The following is a 20000-nucleotide window of genomic DNA, read 5'->3' as shown; positions in this document are numbered from 1 at the left end:
TGTTTTGGTGTAAGAGACTACAAGTGATAAATAATGTACAGGATGCTTTGGTTCCTTCTAAGTGAAACATTTCTTGTCTAGAAGAGGCAATTTAAAACTGGAATATACTGGAATGCTCATTAAAAATGTTACACATTATTGTGTAGAGCATGTTTACAAAGCAACACAAGAAGGACCTTTAAGCTATTAGCTAAACCAAACACAACCCAGCAGAATTAACATGAAAAACTATTGTACAGTTGGTAGGGCGTCCCCCCCATGGGCCTCGGCCAGCAGCGGACCCGGGTTTGATTCCAGCCCGCGGTCGTTCTCTGCATGTCACTCCCCTCTCTGCCCCATTTCAACTCTGTCTCTACACTATCAATAAAGCATAAAAATGCCCAAAAAAATATCTTAAAAAAAAATTAAATAAAAACTCTTGTAGATATCTGTGGAGATGACGTAATGTATTGTAGAAGACTCACAGCTGTTCCATCTTGTCTCCTTGGCGACGGGCGTATGGACTCCTCTGTAGCTCTACGATCTCTGAATGCAGAGACATGATCTCATCGTCCAGATGGCTCACCTCCGCCACCTGCAGGAGAAACAGGGAATAGTGTTAGGAATGATAATAAAGAAAGGGAAATGTACTGAGAAACTAATCGTGGGATTTAAAAGGTGCACTGTGTAACTTTGGGTGTGTCAGAGAAGTGAACATTTTCTAAGGTATATTCTCAAACTGAATAAACAAACTTTCCTCACAGGGAAAATGTGATCCCTGGAACACTGTTTGAAATTAGAAAGCTTCCTGAAAAGTTACTGTTTCACTGTTGTTGTTTACAGCAGCAGGGCCCACAGTTTGGTTTACAAACATATTCTAGTCTCACGTTAGATTCCAGATTCCTCAAATTAATTGAGTTTTGACTTATGTTGATAGAATAATTCAATACTAAGAATTACATGTAGAGAAAATATGTTTTATAAACTAACTGCAGGCTCTGGGAATGTAAACAAACCCCCTCCTCTGAAACTGCACAGTGCACACTGCACCTTTAAATCAAAAACCGATAAAGCATTTCATCACCTGTGCAAAAGCAGCGGCCCGCTCCTCGTTCTCCTGCCAGGCTTTCAGCATCTTCTCAGAGGCTTTGGACAAACACACACAGAGTCAACACACACAACTTCTTTCTCTCGGTTGTAAAAGTATTCCTATTAGGGGTGTGCGGTATTGACAAAAAAATATATCAAGATATTTTTGGGGTATTTTGCCGATAATAATAATTGATGATATTTTGCACCTCTGTAAAAAAAACTAAAAATAAATAAACTCTAAAATATTCTGTAGCTCTCTCTACTGACAACATTTATACCAAATTCCAATAATTTTTTTTTTGTCATTGAGAGCATTTCCTCTCCTACAGGGGTCTAGTATCATCAAAAACACTCACATATGCCGTAGTGCATCTGGTCACTGTATTTCTCCAGGTCGTACTGGATGCTGCTCTTGAAGAAGTCGAGTTTGGCTTTGAGCTGCTGAGAGAAGCCGAACATCGAGTTCTTACAGCGCGTCAGGTTGGTGTTGTAGCGCAGCAGACTCAACCTGGAAGGAGGGAGGGAGGGAGGGAGGGAAGGAGGGAGGGAGGGACAGACAGACAGACATGTAGAAACACACACGGACGGACAGACAGACAATTAAAACTATAGAATGTAACTTTTTCATATAAATGAATGTCGGTTACATTTTGAGCCATCGCCAAATTAGTTGACACAAAGTAGTTGATTAAGCCTATCAGCTCCACAAAACTCTCTCTGTATTTCTCAGTATGGCAGCGTTTACAAACTGGTGTCGCCCCCCCACCCTGCCACTGGTGCAGGAGCTCAAGAAAAATCCCAAGAAATGTTTCAGTTGTTGATTCTACTTCTAAGAAAAAAAAACTGAACATACAGCAGAAGCTATAACATCCAAGAGTGATCACAGAAGGCTTTTTAGATGCGCTGTCTAGACTGTTTGATAGGACCGTATAAAAATAAAGGGTCCTAAATTCAAGCGCATAACTTCACACAGCCATTGTTTGTGACATTGTTTGGGGGACACTAACGTATACAGAGAATTTTTCATGTGTTTAAACCAGAATACAGAAGCCTGTCATGTGACTCACATGGCGGCCCTCTGTCCCTGGAAGAGCCGGCTGTAGTCGTCCTTCAGTCCACAGATGTAGCTCACCGCTTCGCCCCAGACCTTCTTCAACACGACCAGAGGCAGCTGCGTCTTCGCCTCTTGCACTGAAAAGTCATATAAAAAAAAAAATAATAATTTAAACATTAGTTGCAGAATAGTTTTGATACTTTACAACCAAATTAAAATTGAAAAAAGTGTGAAGAAAACTTGCAGAATTTACTTGCAGTGTTTTTCATTTCTACATTTCCACAAATGAGTGTTTAGTACTATCACTTATCATTTTAGATATATGGAAGCTTAATTCTGAGTTATGTAATGTCTGATTTTTAAATGTAATAAAAAAAAAATTATTAACTTTGGATCAGTTGTATTTTGTGTAGTGTTTGTGTAATGTCTAATGTTTGTGTATTATGATTAATTTGAATAATAATCATGATGTAAACTGCAGGACCCAGGAAAAATAGCTTCTAGCTTATGCTGAAACTAATGGGATAAATAAAAAAACAAAAAAAAAAACTATGATCTTTTACATATAATTCAAATTGCTTCATCAAGTTTAACTGTAAATTCAACTCACCGATAGTGTTGACTTTATCGGGCAGCTGTCTGGCGCTGAAGGGCCCGGAGTATTTGGTGATGCTCTTGTCAAACAGATAGACTATGTAGCTGTCCCAACCTCTCTACACAGGACAGAAGAACATATATTAGTGTACAACCTACAACTAACAGAAAAACAAAGAAGAGCGAACATCAGCTGTGTAACTCCCTCTTCATTCATTTGATCCGAATGTTTTCATTGTTCTTGTCTCTTGTTCAGCTTGTTGTGTATTTACATTGGGTTTTGTGTGTCTATTGTTTTTTTTTTACTCGCCATCATTGTCAGGCCAATCGTTCAACATAAAAAACATATTTCAAGGGGTCTAGAAGCTCAGGTAAAGTGTACTCACCACCCCCTCTAACACACACTGCGCGGCGGGCTTGCGGGGGTCCAGAGAGACCCCGGTCTCCTGCAGCAGTTCCTGGCTCACCACCTCGATGTGCGTCTCTGTCTCGATGCGTCTCTGCAAGCTGTGGAGGCTCTCCTCTGGGCTCAGCTGGAAAGAGTGAACCTGGGCTGTGGTCATGTTTAATATGTGGACCACCTGAGAGAGAGAGAGATATACAAGGGGATATGTGAAGGTTAGGCACTGTTTGGTCATTAGAGATATGCAAGGGGAAATATGCTGGGGTTAACATACAGCCTAGGCTCTGTAAACTGGTATATGGTAATGTTTAGGATGTGGACAACCTCTGAGAGAGAGAGAGAGAGAGAGAGAGAGAGAGAGAGAGAGAGAGAGAGAGAGAGAGAGAGAGAGAGAGAGAGAGAGAGAGAGAGAGAGAGAGAGAGAGAGAGAGAGAGAGAGAGAGAGAGAGAGAGAGAGAGAGAGAGAGAGACTCAGTGCACACAAGGATATAGACAGGTAGCAGATCATGAGCAGATATTTACTGATTTATAATTAATTTACTAGGAATGTTTCTCTTCTTTTTTCTCTATTATTATTTTATCTCTGGATGCTTGGTTTTTGTTCTGTTGTTTGTTTTTGTGTTGATGGACTGTTTGACTTTTGTGTTTAATAAAAAAATATGAAAAAAATCAAACGTACCTTCATACTGAGAATCTGCTCCATAGCCTCAAAGCAGTACGCCTTCTTGTTCTCTGCGCTGGGTTTTCCTCCTCTGTTCACTGGATCCCACTTCAGCATGAGCTGGAGCAAACCCTCCATCGGCTCCAGCATGGTTCTACATTAACAAGCACATTTAATACATAAATAAATAATAAATAAATATACAAATAATATATATTAAAATCTAATCAAGGAGAGAAAAACTGGCCTCGGTAAACCTGGTCTAAAATAGTATATTAAAAAAGTATTTTCGAAAATATGATTAAAAATAAATATTATAGAATTTAGGACTATAGGACTTACAAAGTAAGTTTTTTATTTAAATTTAATTTTGGGTTTACAGGGGCTTAAAGATCATTTTCCCTTTGAATTGATTGACCAACAGTGTGACAGTGTGACAGGGTGACATGTGTTTTTTGTGTATTTGTATGCGTATCAGGCTCCCTACTTGCTGAGGTTGTTGGGGTACGGCATGTGTGTGGAGAACTTCACTTCTCCGTTTAGATCCTCCACAGCCATGATGTCTTTGGGACCTTTATTCCGCACTTTACTGGCCCTGGGGATGACAAGAGAAAAGACAATTATGGCCAGTTCATTTACGTCTTAAAATTATTCCATTCCATTTTAATCTAACTGCAGGCTCACTGAAAATGTAAACAAATCCCCTATCCTCTAAAACTGCACAATGAACCTTTAACCACAAACAATATATTTATAATTAAAAAAAAAAAAAAAATGTTTAAAGATATTTTTTGGGCATTTTTATGCTTTATTGACAGTGCAGAGAGATAGAGGTGAAATGGGGCAGAGAGGGGAGTGACATGCAGAGAACAACCGCGGGTGGGAATCGAATCCGGGTCTGTTGCTGGGCCCGGCCCGGGAGGGGGACACCTTATCAACTGAGCTAAAGGCGCCCCCATTTATAATTTTTTTTGTTAAACTCACCACTGCACCGGTTGCAGGTTGTGTAAAAACGGACGGAAGCCACAACTGCACTCGAACACCATCGTGCCAAAACTCCAGTAGTCCACGGTAACAGTGTACGGTTTATTCTCAAACAGCTCAGGGGCCTGAAGAGAGAAAAATATCAATCAAAATCAATTCATCCAAAAGTATTTATTTATATAGCATCTTTCCAACAAATCAGATGTAGTTTAAAGTGTTTTAGACTGATTGGATGTGGAAGCCAATGCACGTTAAGCAATAATATATGAAACAGTCAATAAGATATGAGTTGTTATGATGAAATAATAGGAAACGGTCAATAAAATAATGATAAAATGATGACGATAATAAAATACCAAAAATAAAACTTTACCTAAAGCAAGGCAAGCCAAGTTTATTTCTATAGCACAATTCAGACACAAGGCCCTTCACGGTGCTTTACAGGGGCAAGATTAAAATACACAGTACACATTCTTAAAAGCAGTTTAAGAATGATAGTCTTATAATATAAAAAATATTAAATAATATAAAATCACACTATAAAAATGGATTTTCACACAAAACATTTCATCCACAACGTTGACCTTTTTCCCAATTTGTCAGTTCACAGATTGAATTGAAATGTCATCATCAGTCTTTCATTTGTGAAGTTCGGTCGACGAGTAAAGGAATTCAATACATAATCAAGATGAGCCGTAGATTATATAAAGGCAGGTGCATTTGAAGATACAAAATTAAATTCTTACCAGATATTGCAGCGTGCCAACGAACGATGTACACAGACTGCCTTGGTCCAGGTCTTTAGCGTAGCCCAGGTCAATGATTTTGTGAACCAGCTATAAGAGAAATATAAGTAAATGTTAAGATTTGAATATGTAAGGCCTAATAAAAATGGCACAAAAAACACAAAAAAGAGAGTGTCAGTTTACCTTCCCGTTGATTTCCTGCAGCACTATGTTTTCAGGCTTTAGGTCTCTGTGAATGATCTTGTTTTCATGAAGATACTGAATACCAGATCCTGAGGAAAGAGAACAGTGATTTAAAGGTGGAGTCAGTGATTCTGGAGAACGCTTGTTTAAATACAATGTTAGTCCACAACCTAGGCTCTGTAGATGCATGTTGTTGTTGTTACTAGCTACGGTGGGTCCCCTTTGTTTACATACCAGTTTACAGAGCCTAGGCTGTGTATCAACACCAGCTTATTTTATTAGCGCACACCGCACACACAGCACAGACAGGTAGCCAATCGTGAGGAGATATTAATTCGCTGATTTTGACCAAAAAAAAATGTTGACAACAAGCATTCTCCAGAATTGCTGCCTCTACCTTTAAGTGAATGATAAGGCTTGAATTCTTAAAAACATAAATAGCATCTGAATGAACAAGCAGCGCATAGATAAACATGGGACGTACCAACATCATTGAGGAGAGAGAGCACTTCACTCTCTTTCAGACCACAGCAGTTCTCAGGTTTACTCAGCATCTGAAGCACGCACACACACACACACACACACACACACACACACACACACACACACACACACACACACACACACACACACACACACACACACACACACACACACACACACACACACACACACACACACACACACACACACACACACACACACACACACACACACACACACACACACACACACACACACACACACACACACACACACACACACACACACACACACACACACACACACACACACAGGATGGATTATGTTGTTCTTTTTCTTTTGCAATTTTATAAATATTAAAGATGCAGTGTGTAATATCAGAATATTAAGTGCCGTCAAGTAGTGAAAGTTCTAGATGTCAACGCTCCCTTGCTAAACCCCACCGCTTTCCAATAACTACAGAAGCTACGGTGGCCTTCAAGGACAAGAGGCTATAATTACTAAAGACGACATCATCCACCACTGCCTCAAGTCTTTCCACAATATCAAGTGATGAGGTGAAGATGTATTTAGTTATTTATTCTATTGTACTTCTTCTTCTTGGTCTTCCAACAGGTGCATTTCCCCAGGACGCCCACTATATATGGCATCATCCACCACTGCCTCAAGTATTTTCGACAATATCAAGTGATGAGGTGAATGAGGCAATCTCTATTTAAATAGGATTGGATTATTTTAAAGTAGAACCGATTGGCCAACCCATATTCTGAGCTTTCTTCCCATGCGTCCCCTCACCTTCCTGAGGTCCCCTCTGGAGCAGTACTCCATGGCTAACAGGGGGAGGTCGTTTAAAGCAATGTGTTCCATTTCCTCTGGGCAGTCCCGCGCTGTCACTACGTTTAGGTGATTCAACCTGAGAGAGAGAGAGAGGGGGAAGGAGGAGGGGGGGAAGGAGGAGGGGGGGAGAGAGAGAGACAGAGAGAGACAGAGAGAGAGAGAGACAGAGAGAGAGAGACAGAGACAGAGGGAGAGCAGAGAGATGCAGAGAGAGGGGGAGAGAGAGACAGAGAGAGAGAGGGAAAGAGAGAGAGAGAGAGAGAGAGAGAGAGAGAGAAAGAAAGAAAGAAAGAAAGAAAGAAAGAAAGAAAGAAAGAAAGAAAGAAAGAAAGACAGAGAGACAGAGAGAGAGGGAAACAGACAGAGACAGACAGACAGACAGACAGACAGAGAGAGGGAGACAGACAGACAGAGAGACAGAGAGAGAGAGGGAGACAGACAGACAGAGAGACAGAGAGAAAGAATGAATGATCATTTAATGATGCATGATGTAATAACGCAAAGTCATCCACTTTGAAAAAGAATAACTAACTTTTTCATAATCTGGATTTCTCGTGTCCATCTGTCCTTGTTCCTCGCTGTCAGCTCCAGACGGCACATTTTAACGGCTAGCTTCTCATTGGTTTCCTGCAGACGACGGATTGAATAGATTCAATTTAATTTATTTCAGACATATAACAAAAACTAATTAAACATATGAAAAATACAAAGGCAAAGTGAAAAGCACAAGAAATACAATAAACACAAAAACTATGTTCAAATTATTTCACAAAAGAAAAAGAAAACTACATGTATTCAATTGATAGGATATGCCTAAAAAGGAGTAGGAAGAAGTATGAGACACAACAGGAGTTATATATAATTGTATCAGTGCATGAAAGTTTAGCCAAAAATCGAAGCTTGTGTGTGGTTTTGAAGGAAGCTACTTGATAAAATGAGCTTGTTTGGTAGTACTACAGGCCTGTGCTGTTGTGATCCTATCTCTAAATGGAATCACAAGAATCTCAACTTTCCACTTAAACCTGCAGTGTGTAGAATTTTGGGTTTTATTTCCTAGCAGATTTTGTAGAAAGTAATTATAATATCCACAAGTACATTTAATTTAGTGCATAATAGCTGAAAAAAATGTTTTGAATTATTTATTTTTTCCCTTAGAAAGGGTCTCATATATGTCCATATTTCTGAATAATTGGACCAAGGCCTAGTGACGCCATCTTGAAAGTGTCATAGTTGGAATGTCATCAGGTGCATTGTTTAAAATTTAGAATTGTTCTTGTCCTTGAAGGCCACTGTAGCTTCTGTTATTATTCGAAAGGGTTGGGGTTACCCAGGGAGCGTTGCATTCTAGAACTTTGTAGAACTTTCTTGATGATGTCATGTTACACACTGCACCTTTAAAACAAAGCAGTTTTGTACTTTAAACAGATTAGTTTTTTGTTTGTGTGTGTCTGCCTATTCTGTACACGAAATCTGATGATACTGCTCGGATTAGTTGGCTATATAAATAAAACTGACTCGACTGGTAGTACAGTTTTTGGTTAATTGCTGTGTGTGTGTGTGTGTGTGTGTGTGTGTGTGTGTGTGTGTGTGTGTGTGTGTGTGTGTGTATATCTGTCTCTGTGTGTGTGTGTGTGTGTGTGTGTGTGTGTGTGTGTGTGTGTGTGTGTGTGTGTGTGAAGTGTCAGTGTCAGTGTTGTTTACATGGTTATACTGTCCACTCACTTGGTGCTGGTAGAGGTAAACATGGGCAAACCCGCCCATACCTAGCCGCTCTTTCAGCTCCCAATCCCCGCAGCTTTGGTTCTGCCTGAAGGGGGGTTTCTCCATGATGTTTACAACGCAAGCTGCAACTCAATGGTGAACACACAACATTTGTACACGTCAGGAATGTTATATCTTACATTAAATTGATCTAAATGCTAAAAAATTTAAGAGGAATTCTACCTAGCTTAAAAGAAATCTCAACATCCTGGAACTGTCACATTACATTGGTATTTTCGTAGCAAATTCAAATTTTCAAATTAACGTCTTGTGGCGATGACGCACACCTCTATTTTAACAATATCCAGGGTTTAATCAAGATAGCGCGTATTAAAAACACACAAATAAACGCTAACTGTTCTTTATAAATACGTTTAAATTAGCCATCAACAGTTTAGCAGCCAGGAAATAGACGTAGCCCCCAAGTAGCTAGCTTTTATTTTTAGCATGTATAGGAAATGAAAACACTGCGACGTTAAATTAAAAATACGTTCATACAAATGTTGCCTTGGTTACCCGTGTGTCTTTAAAACTCACTCTGCTGTTTCTATGAACGTGTCATGGGCCGGTTATCGGTAGAAACGCGACTGTCTTCTTGATGTTTTCGTGTCAATGCAGAAGCCAGCAGTAGCAGATATAAACCTCAACCTAAACCGTCTGACTGTGATGTCACACACAAACCCGGATGTGTGTAGTTCTTGGAAAAATGGTGCGTTCAGGTTCAAGACTCAAACACCTGTTGCGTTCAAGAACCACATTTTTTTTTTTAGATTTTGTGTAACAGAATATAACAACACTTGTTTTTTTCAATGTGTAAATGATATCACACAGACAGACAAACAGACAGACAGACAGACAGACAGACAGACAGACAGACAGACAGACAGACAGACAGACACACACACACACACGCACACACACACACACACACACACACACACACTGATTAAGTTAAATAGGCTATATAGAAAAAATCTATATTGTCAGTCACATAATTTTCATTGCAGCCATTCCACATCGCTGTCTAAATGTTTAATGTCTAATCTTGATGTATTGTCTTTGTTTTTTTACTATCTCTTAAATGCAATTTCTAATGTCTAATCTTGATGTATTTCATGCCCCTGTAAAGCACTTTGAATGGCCTTGTGTCTGAACTGTGCTATAGAAATAAATGTAGGCCTACCTGACCTTCCTGTCGTACCCATAGATTGTGGTCTTACCATAATGTATTTCCACCAGCAGTGCAGTGGTTCACTCTGACCGCTTGAGGACAGAATTAAGTCCAACCAACCCATATTGGTCGAACCAGGAGACCATAAACCAACCTACTGTCTGCAGGACAATATACAACTTTTAAAATAATATTATAAACAACTATATGCCAATCAAGCTATTATAATGTGGACCTCATCAACATTGAGACTATTTTGGTTAATGCAAATAATTTTTTTCTTATTTTTTTTGTTGACCAAAATTGCCTAAGATAGGCTACATGAAAATATTTTTTTCCAATTCAACATTTTTATGATTTTTTTTCTCACTTTTCTATCATATTAAAAATGTAAAAATGTCTCCACAAAGTCATTATTTTTAGCTATTTATATGTGTGACCCTTAAACAGAAAAAGTTGTATGCCACTATTATACGATTAAATCAATACAACGTCACTTGCTCTTCCCTTTTAACCTCTTTTACGGTGAGATGTCATGATATTTAATCCGGGTCTATCGCCTGTTGCGCTGCGTCTGGCATCTGGATATGGAAATACTGCGCGTAAAAGGATCGCGCGCGTCTCCATCTCGAGCCATTGATACTATAGCGTCGCTGGTGGGACTGCTATCTAAACTAACCGTGCGAATTATGAATGAATACAGCATGAAAATGAATCTCTCCTCCTCAGCCTCGACCGTGAATTCTTCTTCTTGGTGGAATTTGAAAGCCGAATCCGTGGTGATCTCTCTGGCTTTTACGCTCATTTTCCTGGTCGGGACTGTTGGAAACTCTCTCGTTCTCGCGGTGCTATTGCGAAACGGACAAAATTTGAACAGAAAACCGACTAATTTGTTCATTTTAAACCTCGGAATAGCGGATTTGAGTTTTATAATCATCTGCGTGCCGTTTCAAGCCACTATATACACTCTGGATGAGTGGGTGTTCGGACCGGTGCTGTGTAAGCTCGTGCACTTTGTGATATTTCTCACCATGCACGCGAGCATCTTCACGCTAACAGCTGTTTCACTTGACAGGTGCGTATCAGGGCTTTTTTTTATTTTTCTATTAGGTGGATGGATGGATGGATGGATGGATGGATGGATGGATGGATGGATGGATGGATGGATAGATGGATAGACGGACGGACGGATGGATGGATAGATAGGCTAGTAGTTGGATGGATGGATGGATGGATAGATAGATAGATCGATATAGGCAGGTGCGTATTAGGTCTATCAGTCTGCCAAGTGTCTGCATACCCCCAGAAAGTGGGTAGTTGCGCCCCTGCACGCACACACTCTCTCAAGCTCAGTTTGTGTCTTGGTATGCACATCAACACACCCAAAGCCGGATTTCAGACAGATCAGTGTAATTGGAGTCGATCATTTCCTGCATCCTGTTTTTGAAAACGTTTTTCCACAATTATTATAACATCCTTTCCCAGCAAAGAAGATCATGTTAAAGGTGCACTGTGTAGTTTCAGAGGAGGGGTTTGTTTACATTCACAGAGCCTGTAGTTAGTTTACAAAACATATTTTCTCTATATGTAATTCTCAGTATTGAATATTTCTATCATCATAAATCAAAAAATAATTATCCTGAGGAACCTGGAACCAAACGTAAGAATATGTTTGTAAACCAAACAGTGGGCCCTGCTGCTGTAAACAACAACAGTGAAAGAGTAACTTTTCAGGAAGCTTTCTAACTTCAAACAGTGTTCCAGGGATCACATTTTCCTGTGAGGAAAATTTGTTTATTCAGTAATGAGAACATACCTTAGAAAATGTCCACTTCTCTAACACACCCAAAGTGACGTAGTGCACCTTTAAACTCAAAGTTTTTTATTGTCACTTCTGATATATGCAAGACATACAACAGAATTTAAATGGCGTTTATCACTGACCCACGGTGCAATAGGAACGTAAAAAAAAAAATAGGCCTATATATATTTTTTTTTTAACAATATATAATTATAACAAGCTTTCCCTCTACTCTTCCAGGTATTTAGCGATCTGCTATCCTCTCCGCTCCAGAGAGATGAGAACGGCTAAGAACGCGCTGCTGTGTATCGGGTTGGTGTGGGGGTTGGCGCTGGCTTTCTCCGCTCCGTATCTAACCTACTTCACCCAGATGAACCTGGCTGGCTCCGTGCTGTGTTTTCCTGCCTGGGAGGCCCGCCCGCGCATAGCCATGGACCTCTGCACATTCGTATTCGGCTACCTCATCCCCGTGTTGGTTTTAAGGTGAGCTGGTGTGTCAGTAAACTTAAAGGTGCTAATACGAGGAACTTTTAAATATTTCTGAAACAGTCCCTTTTTTTCCTCTGATGATCATAAATGACATGTAACAGCAAACGAGACCATCAGTGAGTTCTACCAGAATTCAATGCAGATGTGACAAAAAATGTAGTTCACAGATTGGCCACTAAGAGGTGGTACCAAAACAGAGCAATTTCCCATTGACTCCCATGTTAAATAGGCCGTTTTCACAGCATTATTAAACCTATTTACGGCCTGGTCCAAAAAAACATTCTAGTCTTTTATATACTATCTATGCTAACAGCAAACGAGACCATCAGTGCAAAGAATGCTGTTTCATAATGTGCTATTTATGCCCTTTTTGAATGCTGATAGTTGGAGTGGTGCTGTAATCAAAATGTTGTTGTGTTTTATATACAATGACAATAAAACTATCTTTCTCTCTCTCTCTTGCTCTCTCTTTCTCTCTATGTATCCATCCACCCCCCCCCCCCCCCCCCCCCCACTCTCTTTCCATCTATCTTTCAGTCTGACCTACGCTCGTACCATCCGTTACCTGTGGACCAGTGTGGACCCGGTCAAAGACATGTCAGAATCCAGACGCGCCAAACGCAAAGTCACCAAGATGATCCTAATAGTGACGGCTCTCTTCTGCGTGTGCTGGCTGCCTCATCACGTCATCATCCTCTCTATGTGGTTCGGACATTTCCCGTTAAACCACACAACGTACGTGCTACGGATACTCTCTCACTTAGTGGCGTACACCAACTCTTGCCTTAACCCTATTGTCTATGCGCTGGTTTCTAAGCATTTCCGCAAAGGGTTCAAGAAAGTTTTTAGGTGTTCGGTGCGGAAGAGGGAGGTCAATAAAGTGCACGTGGCCCAGGCAGTGCAAACGGTTAGTAGTGTTGAGATGTCTAACTGAAGTAGGGCTTTAAAATGTTTTAACAATTGCATAATATATACAGTAATCGCCAAAAGGGTGGGAGTCTAGTAGTGGCAGTAGGTAGCCTAATGCTTTAAAGATGCTCCGAGGAACTTTTAAATATTTCTGAAACAGTCTCATTTTTCCTCTGATGATCATAAATAACATGTAACAGCAAACGAGACCATCAGTGCAAAGAATGGTATTTTTATATCGTTTTTCTTAATGCCTTTGTCATGGAGGTAAAGCTCCTAAGAAGCTACAATATGCTACAAGGTCACTGAGACCTCACAATATGGAAGGTCACAGTGACACACTTGACCTACATTTTTGAACGGCCGCGTAGCAACAGGGACCAGATGAAGAAGGGGCAAAGAGCCGAAGGAACATTAAGAACTACACCATGACATGATGTCCCCAAAGTGTTCATTTAATATATTTAACTGAGCTTAAAGGTAGAGTCAGTGATTTTGAAGAATGCTTTTTTGACAAAATCACTTTTTCCCCAAAAATCCAGTGATGAATATAAAGCCTAGTTATCTGTAAACTGGTGAGTAAACAAAGGGGGCTAATCCTTAAAGGTGCAGTGTGTAATATGACATCATCAAGAAAGTTCTACAAAGTTCTAGAATGCAGCACTTCCTGGGTAACCCCAACCCTTTCGAATAATAACAGAAGCTACAGTGGCCTTCAAGGACAAGAACAATTCTAAATTTTAAACAATGCACCTGAGGACATTCCAACTATGACACTTTCAAGATGGCGGCACTAGGCCTTGGTCCAAAATATGCAGAAATATGGACATATATGAGACCCTTTCTAAGGGAAAAATAAATAATTAAAAAAAATGAAATGTTATTATAATTACTTTCTACAAAATCTGCTAGGAAATAAAACCCAACATTCTACACACTGCAGGTTTAACTAGCACAATATGCCCGTTGACAGAGCCTAGGCTGTGTATTGACACCAGTAGACAGGTTGGATTGTGAGATGATATTCACTGATTTGAAAAAAAAAAGTGATTTTGACAAAAGCGTTCTCCAGAATCACTGACTCCACCTTTAAGTCATTCATGCATTGCCATTTTAGCTAATTTATAATCGATACTGATACTGTTAAAACAGGTTAAACCGTTAGTTTTAAAAGGCACAACAAGCAAGTCTTAAATCCCTGTGCTTGTGTCATATACCCGTGTTACCAGCACGTGTTGACGCCTGACTAACGGTTGGTTAGATTCTGAAGTATTTTACCTGGAAACGCAACGATGGCTGAAATGAAAAGGACAAGAATAGGAGAGACAGAGCCGGGCTGATTTAAACATGTGAACCGATATACTGCTCCGGAAAAAAATTAAGAGACCAGTCTGGATTTTTCTTGTATCTTCATCTCTACATTACTTATTGAAAATGCTCTTTATGACAAAAAAATTTAGCCTATTGGAATTTGGTAGAAATGTTGTCAGTAGTTTATAGTATAAAACCAAAATTTTCATTCTACTCAAACATATGCCTATATAGTAAAACGAGAGACACTGAACATTTGGAGTGGTCACTTAATTTTTTCCAGAGCTGTAGATTTGTGTTCAATTTACATTTTGATCCAAAACATGTTGTAACACGCTTTTATATAAATATATATTTTTTTAAATTGTTATTATTTTTTTACAAGTTAGTTTTAGAGAGACAGAGGTGAAATGGGGCAGAGAGGGGAATGACATGCAGAGAACGACCCGGGCTGGATTCTTACCCGGGGTCTTTAAAATCATCTGATGAAATGCTACAGTTGTTTATACAATTAATCAAAGGATATATCGCCACTATTTTAAAGATTTTTTTTTTTGGCATTTTCAAGCTTTTTTAGATAGCACAGAGTTGAAGTGGGGAGACAGAGAGAGAGAGAGAGAGAGAGTGGGGATGACCTGCAGTAAAGGTCCACGGGTCGGATTTGAACCCGCGACCACTGCAACGAAGGCCGGAGCCAATATGGTACGCGCTCTATCCACTACGACACCGGGGCGCCCGTATCGACACAATTTTATTCACTGATGTGTATATAACAGTATATCAGTTCTGCTAATAAATATATTTGTATAGCACTTTAAGCTAAGACACAGCAGGTGAATAGGGTTTAACATTTTTAACTTATAGATATCATCACCAAACTTTGCCAGTTGATTACTGACATTAAAACAATAATTTTTTTGTATTACACTTTTTTTGAGAATTGTTTGAATAAATATGCAAAATTGGAAATGATCTGATAATTATACGAACATTTGCATTTTGTATAAATTAAGATTACATGCGTCAGTATTATATTATCTGGTGATTTTGACATTTTTTAAGATATGCTGCATGATAGTTTTACTGATATAAAAAAAAACCTCAGTGAATGTCTGTTGATTATATATGATTATATATTGACCCCCCGTCTCCCCGCCACATGTCCAAGTGTCCCTGGGCAAAGAGACACTGAACCCTCAATTGCTCCCGGTAGTTAGCTTGCACCCTGCGTGGTAGCTGCTGCTGCTGCTATCGGTGTATGAATGTGTGTGTGATTGGGTGAATGTGTACAAAACTATGTAAAGGGCTTTGAGTCTGTGAAAAACCAGGGAAAAGCGCTATATAAGTGGAGTCCATTTAACCATTAAACTGTAATGTAAGATATAACATTTGTTTGTGTTTTGGTGCACACGCTGAAAGTGTTATTGTGGTGAAACATCTTAAGAATAAATCCAGTTGTTACATAAGCGTCTCACTCTGTCTCCATAGCAACAGGTGAAAACATGTTGTGTCATCACCTTCTGACATAACACACTCACACACACACAGTCTCACAAACACACACACACAGTCTCACACACACACACACAGTCTCACACACACACACACAGTCTCACACACACACACACACACACACACACACACACACACACACACACACACACACACACACACACACACACACACACACACACACACACACACACACACACACACTCTCACAAAGAGGTGTTACACATTGTTTAGGCGATCGTGTCAATTCTTTTGCTGGTCAAGTATTTGTGACGTCACTTCCGGTGTGCACTAGATTGTGGGTCAGAATCGCCCCAAATAGCAAGCAAGCATTATTTGGAAAAACAAAAGGTAGTTAAACAGCATATAGTGTAAAATTAAAGTTAAATATTTAGCTTTTAAATTCAGACTTTTATCCGAATTGTACAATCCAAATTAGAACTTAATAAAACACATTAACACAACCTGGGCATGTGTCACATAATTCCCTTTATTAGTTTGAAATGCTAAGCTAGTGCGGCTAAATTACATAAATACATAATGTGGATAATATCTTTGTACAAAACAAAACATTGATAGGACATAGAGATGGCAGGCGGTAGTGCGTGGGGCAAATTAAAGGTGGAGTCAGCGATTTTGTGTCAACGCTTGTTGTCAAAATCAAAGCACAGTACAGACAGGTAGCGGGTCGTGAGGAGATATTCACTGATTTTGAGAAAAAAATTATTTTGACAACAAGCGTTCTCCAGAATAACTGACTCCAACCATGACTGGAGTGGAATAGCAGTGTGTGTGTGTGTGTGAGCGTTTGTGAGTCTGTCTGTGTGTCTGTCTGTGTGTCTGTCTGTGTGTCTGTCTGTCTGTCTATCTGTCTGTGTCTGTCTGTGTGTGTGTGTGTGTGAATAGCAGATCAGGCGGACGTATCAAACAGTCTTTCAATCATCTCTTCCACCTCCTCCGGCCGATACTTGTGATATTTCTCTGGATTCTTGGTGAAAGAGATGTTGGCGCATCTGGATGGAACACAGAAGAAATGACATCACAAAAATGGAGAGATCTGATTGGCTCACAGCAGCAGATAGTGTTGCATTGTAGTGGTTAACATTTTTTTTTTATTTATGTTTTTCTTCTTTTTTTTTTATATAATTTCTATTTTAAAGGTGCTATGAGTAACTTCCAAATATTTCTGAAACAGTCTCATTTTCCCACTGATGATCATCAATTACATGTAACAGCAAACAAGACCATCAGTGCAAAGAAATGCTGTTCTGATATAGTTTTTCTTAATGTCTTTGTCATGGGTACGCTCACCCAGCTGGCGCAGTAAAAACACTACCGCTTTTGGCAAGGGGGCGCAAGAATTAACACAAACTGAAAGTACCTCGGAGCACCTTTAAAGCACATTGCATATATATTTTGTAAACTTTTTAGTAAAACATAGGTGGCTAACAAAACATTTTCATCATAGTATTTCTTTAGCTAAATGCCCAGTGGTCTCACCGGTGGAGGAATGCCCTGTAGGAGTCAGACACGACTCTCTTCTGTGCGTGGCGGATGAAGTCGCGCTGCTCCTTGTCCGGGATGGCCCAACCCTTCTGTATCTTACACAACTCCTCCAGACCCTCGTTAAAGCCCTGGGTAGACAGACAGGGGGGAACACAGCATTAAAAACCTCATATACGGGGCGCTTTGGTGGGGTAGTGGATAGAGCGTGTACCATATCGGCTCCGGCCTTCGTTGCAGTGGTCGCGGGTTCAAATCCCACCCGTGGACCTTTACTGCAGGTCACCCCCCCCCCCCTCTCTCTCTGTCTCCCTATTTCAACTCTGTACTATCTAATAAAGCTTGATAATGCAATTAAAAAAAAATTAAATAAATGATTTACAAGACAAATATATTAATGTAAATTGTTAAAATGCTACAATTCTTGTAACATTGTATGTACATTGTCGCAAAAAAGAAATGTAGCCATTGTCACCATTGTGAAATATAACAACCTGTGTGATATTTTTTATTTTTTTTTTAACCTTTATTTATACAGGTAAATCCCATTGAGTCCGAAGACTCTTTTGCAAGGGAGACCTGTTCCCATTTACACGTTACCATTCACACACTCATTCATACACCGATAGCAGGCTAACTATCGACATTCACACGAGGCAAGGTGGGTGAAGTGTCTTGCCCAAGGACACAACAACTATGACACAACTGGCAGGGCGGGGATCGAACCTCCAACCCTTTGATCATCGGCCGACCCGCTCTACCACCTGAGCCACAGTCGCCCTAAATATGCTCAAACAAGATATGTGCATCTCTTGTCTAACAACAAGCAATACAAATACATGTAAAAAAAAACTAATAAAGAAAATGATATACTATTGGGGTATGTCTCTACCGGCTGGTCTATCACATGAAATCCCAATGCCCGTGTGTGTGGTTGTAACGTGACAAAAATGTGGAAAAGTTCAAGGGGTATGAATACTTTTACAAGGCACTGTGTATATAGAGCAGAAAACAGGTCGGATCCACTGCATAGATAGAGCGACAGTTCACTTTGATTTTTCACACTCAAGTCAAGACTCTTTTTTTTTTTTTTAGAATATTTCAAACGTGGAGAGAAATATCTGTGAACCCACCTTGAATTTGTCTTTGATCACTTGTCTCTCTTTATCTTTCAGCTGCGGGAAGAGAAAGATATGTCAGTTATATAATGTCAACAAAGCAAGAGTATGAGATTTTGAGCGCAGGGGAAAACCCTTTCATGTGTTACATATTCATTATCAAGAAGACCGTAGGGGAAGGGACAGATGCTAATAAAGAGATTAAATACAATACATCAAATACAAGATCATTTTTTTTTCAAGTGGTGAAAGTGGCCAAGGTAAGTCTGAAAATGTGTCTAGCTAGTACATTACATACGTACACTGTATGTTTATGGATTGACCTTGTAGGTGAGAGTGACACACACACACACACGCACACACACACACACACACACACACACACACACACACACACACACACACACACACACACACACACACACACACACACACACACACACACACACACACACACACACACACACACACACACACACACACACACACACACACACACACAATAAATTCTTCTTGTCACCATCATCCCATATTATCACAATTGTGTCTGTAAACAGTTCTCAGTATTTTTTAAGTTCCTTAACACTCTCACACACACACACACACACACACACACACACACACACACACACACACACACACACACACACACTCACACACACACACACCTGTGCCAGAACTCATACACACATGTTAAAGCTGACACTAGTTGAACAGTAATAAAGTTGTTACCTTGGTGCCGGGCTGGAACACCGGCATGTTTCTGTCGGTGAGATGTTCCGTCACTCTGAACCAACTGCAATCAAACGCAACAGGAATGTTACACACTCATTAAAACTACACTGAACACACACACACACACACACACACACACACAAAAGCAAGCATGCACACACACACACAAACAGGGAGACACACACATACAAAAGCAAGCACGCACGCACGCTCACACACACACACACACACACACACACACACACACACACACACACACACACACACAAACAAACACAAAAGCAAGCACGCACGCTCACACAAAAATACACACACACACAAACAGGGAGAGACACACACGCAGACGCTCACTCACTCACTCTCGCACGCTCACACACGCACACACACACACTCACTCATACACACACACACACACACACTCACTCACTCACACACACACACAGTAGCCTACCTGCTGCGGTACATCTGGATCTGCTGTTCGATCAGCTCTCTGTAGGAGTTTTCTGCTTTCCTCTGAGTCACTGTGACCAACTGAATCAACTCAGACCTGAACACACATTCACATAGACATGAAACATTAACTATTAAAACCACCATTATTATTATTATTATTGTTATTATCATCATCATCATCATCATCATCATCATCATCATTATTATTATTATTATTATTA

At 40.0% G+C, this 20000-nt stretch overlaps 3 protein-coding genes across 7 annotated transcripts in view; 1 reads left to right on the top strand and 2 right to left on the bottom strand.

The window, feature by feature from the left end:
• LOC307266465 (inhibitor of nuclear factor kappa-B kinase subunit alpha-like) overlaps positions 1-9434 on the bottom strand; it is a 14921-nt gene extending 5487 nt beyond the window's left edge. Inside the window, exons 1-16 of the mRNA XM_080048495.1 lie at positions 9315-9434; positions 8739-8860; positions 7549-7643; positions 6975-7092; positions 6181-6250; positions 5697-5785; positions 5514-5603; positions 4768-4892; positions 4271-4378; positions 3802-3937; positions 3106-3300; positions 2736-2838; positions 2139-2262; positions 1428-1579; positions 1064-1125; positions 465-574 (exon numbers count right to left, since the gene is read on the bottom strand). Coding sequence (XP_079904621.1) covers positions 465-574; positions 1064-1125; positions 1428-1579; positions 2139-2262; positions 2736-2838; positions 3106-3300; positions 3802-3937; positions 4271-4378; positions 4768-4892; positions 5514-5603; positions 5697-5785; positions 6181-6250; positions 6975-7092; positions 7549-7643; positions 8739-8843 — 1682 coding nt within the window. The 5' untranslated portion in view covers positions 8844-8860; positions 9315-9434. The remainder of the gene's footprint in view (positions 1-464; positions 575-1063; positions 1126-1427; positions 1580-2138; positions 2263-2735; positions 2839-3105; positions 3301-3801; positions 3938-4270; positions 4379-4767; positions 4893-5513; positions 5604-5696; positions 5786-6180; positions 6251-6974; positions 7093-7548; positions 7644-8738; positions 8861-9314) is intronic.
• A 1224-nt stretch (positions 9435-10658) lies between these two features.
• On the top strand, positions 10659-13172 carry LOC307267079 (galanin receptor 2a; the record flags this gene model as incomplete). Its single annotated transcript, XM_080049284.1, has 3 exons — positions 10659-11023; positions 11990-12232; positions 12776-13172. The coding sequence occupies 3 exons, from the start codon at positions 10659-10661 to the stop codon at positions 13170-13172; spliced, it is 1005 nt and encodes a 334-aa protein (XP_079905410.1).
• Positions 13173-16441: 3269 nt separating this feature from the next.
• The window catches only part of exoc7 (exocyst complex component 7), a 19047-nt gene continuing 15488 nt past the window's right edge, over positions 16442-20000 (bottom strand). For all 5 annotated transcript variants that reach the window (XM_080049130.1, XM_080049133.1, XM_080049129.1 and 2 more), the window contains 5 exons: positions 19778-19873; positions 19324-19387; positions 18607-18648; positions 17471-17604; positions 16442-16983 (listed from right to left, as the gene is read on the bottom strand). In XM_080049130.1, coding sequence (XP_079905256.1) covers positions 16881-16983; positions 17471-17604; positions 18607-18648; positions 19324-19387; positions 19778-19873 — 439 coding nt within the window. In that variant the 3' untranslated portion in view covers positions 16442-16880. The remainder of the gene's footprint in view (positions 16984-17470; positions 17605-18606; positions 18649-19323; positions 19388-19777; positions 19874-20000) is intronic.

The sequence above is a fragment of the Ammodytes marinus genome, assembly GCF_949987685.1.
Source record: "Ammodytes marinus genome assembly, chromosome: 20".
Classification (NCBI taxonomy): domain Eukaryota; kingdom Metazoa; phylum Chordata; class Actinopteri; order Uranoscopiformes; family Ammodytidae; genus Ammodytes; species Ammodytes marinus.
This window is presented reverse-complemented; position numbering and strand designations above follow the sequence as displayed.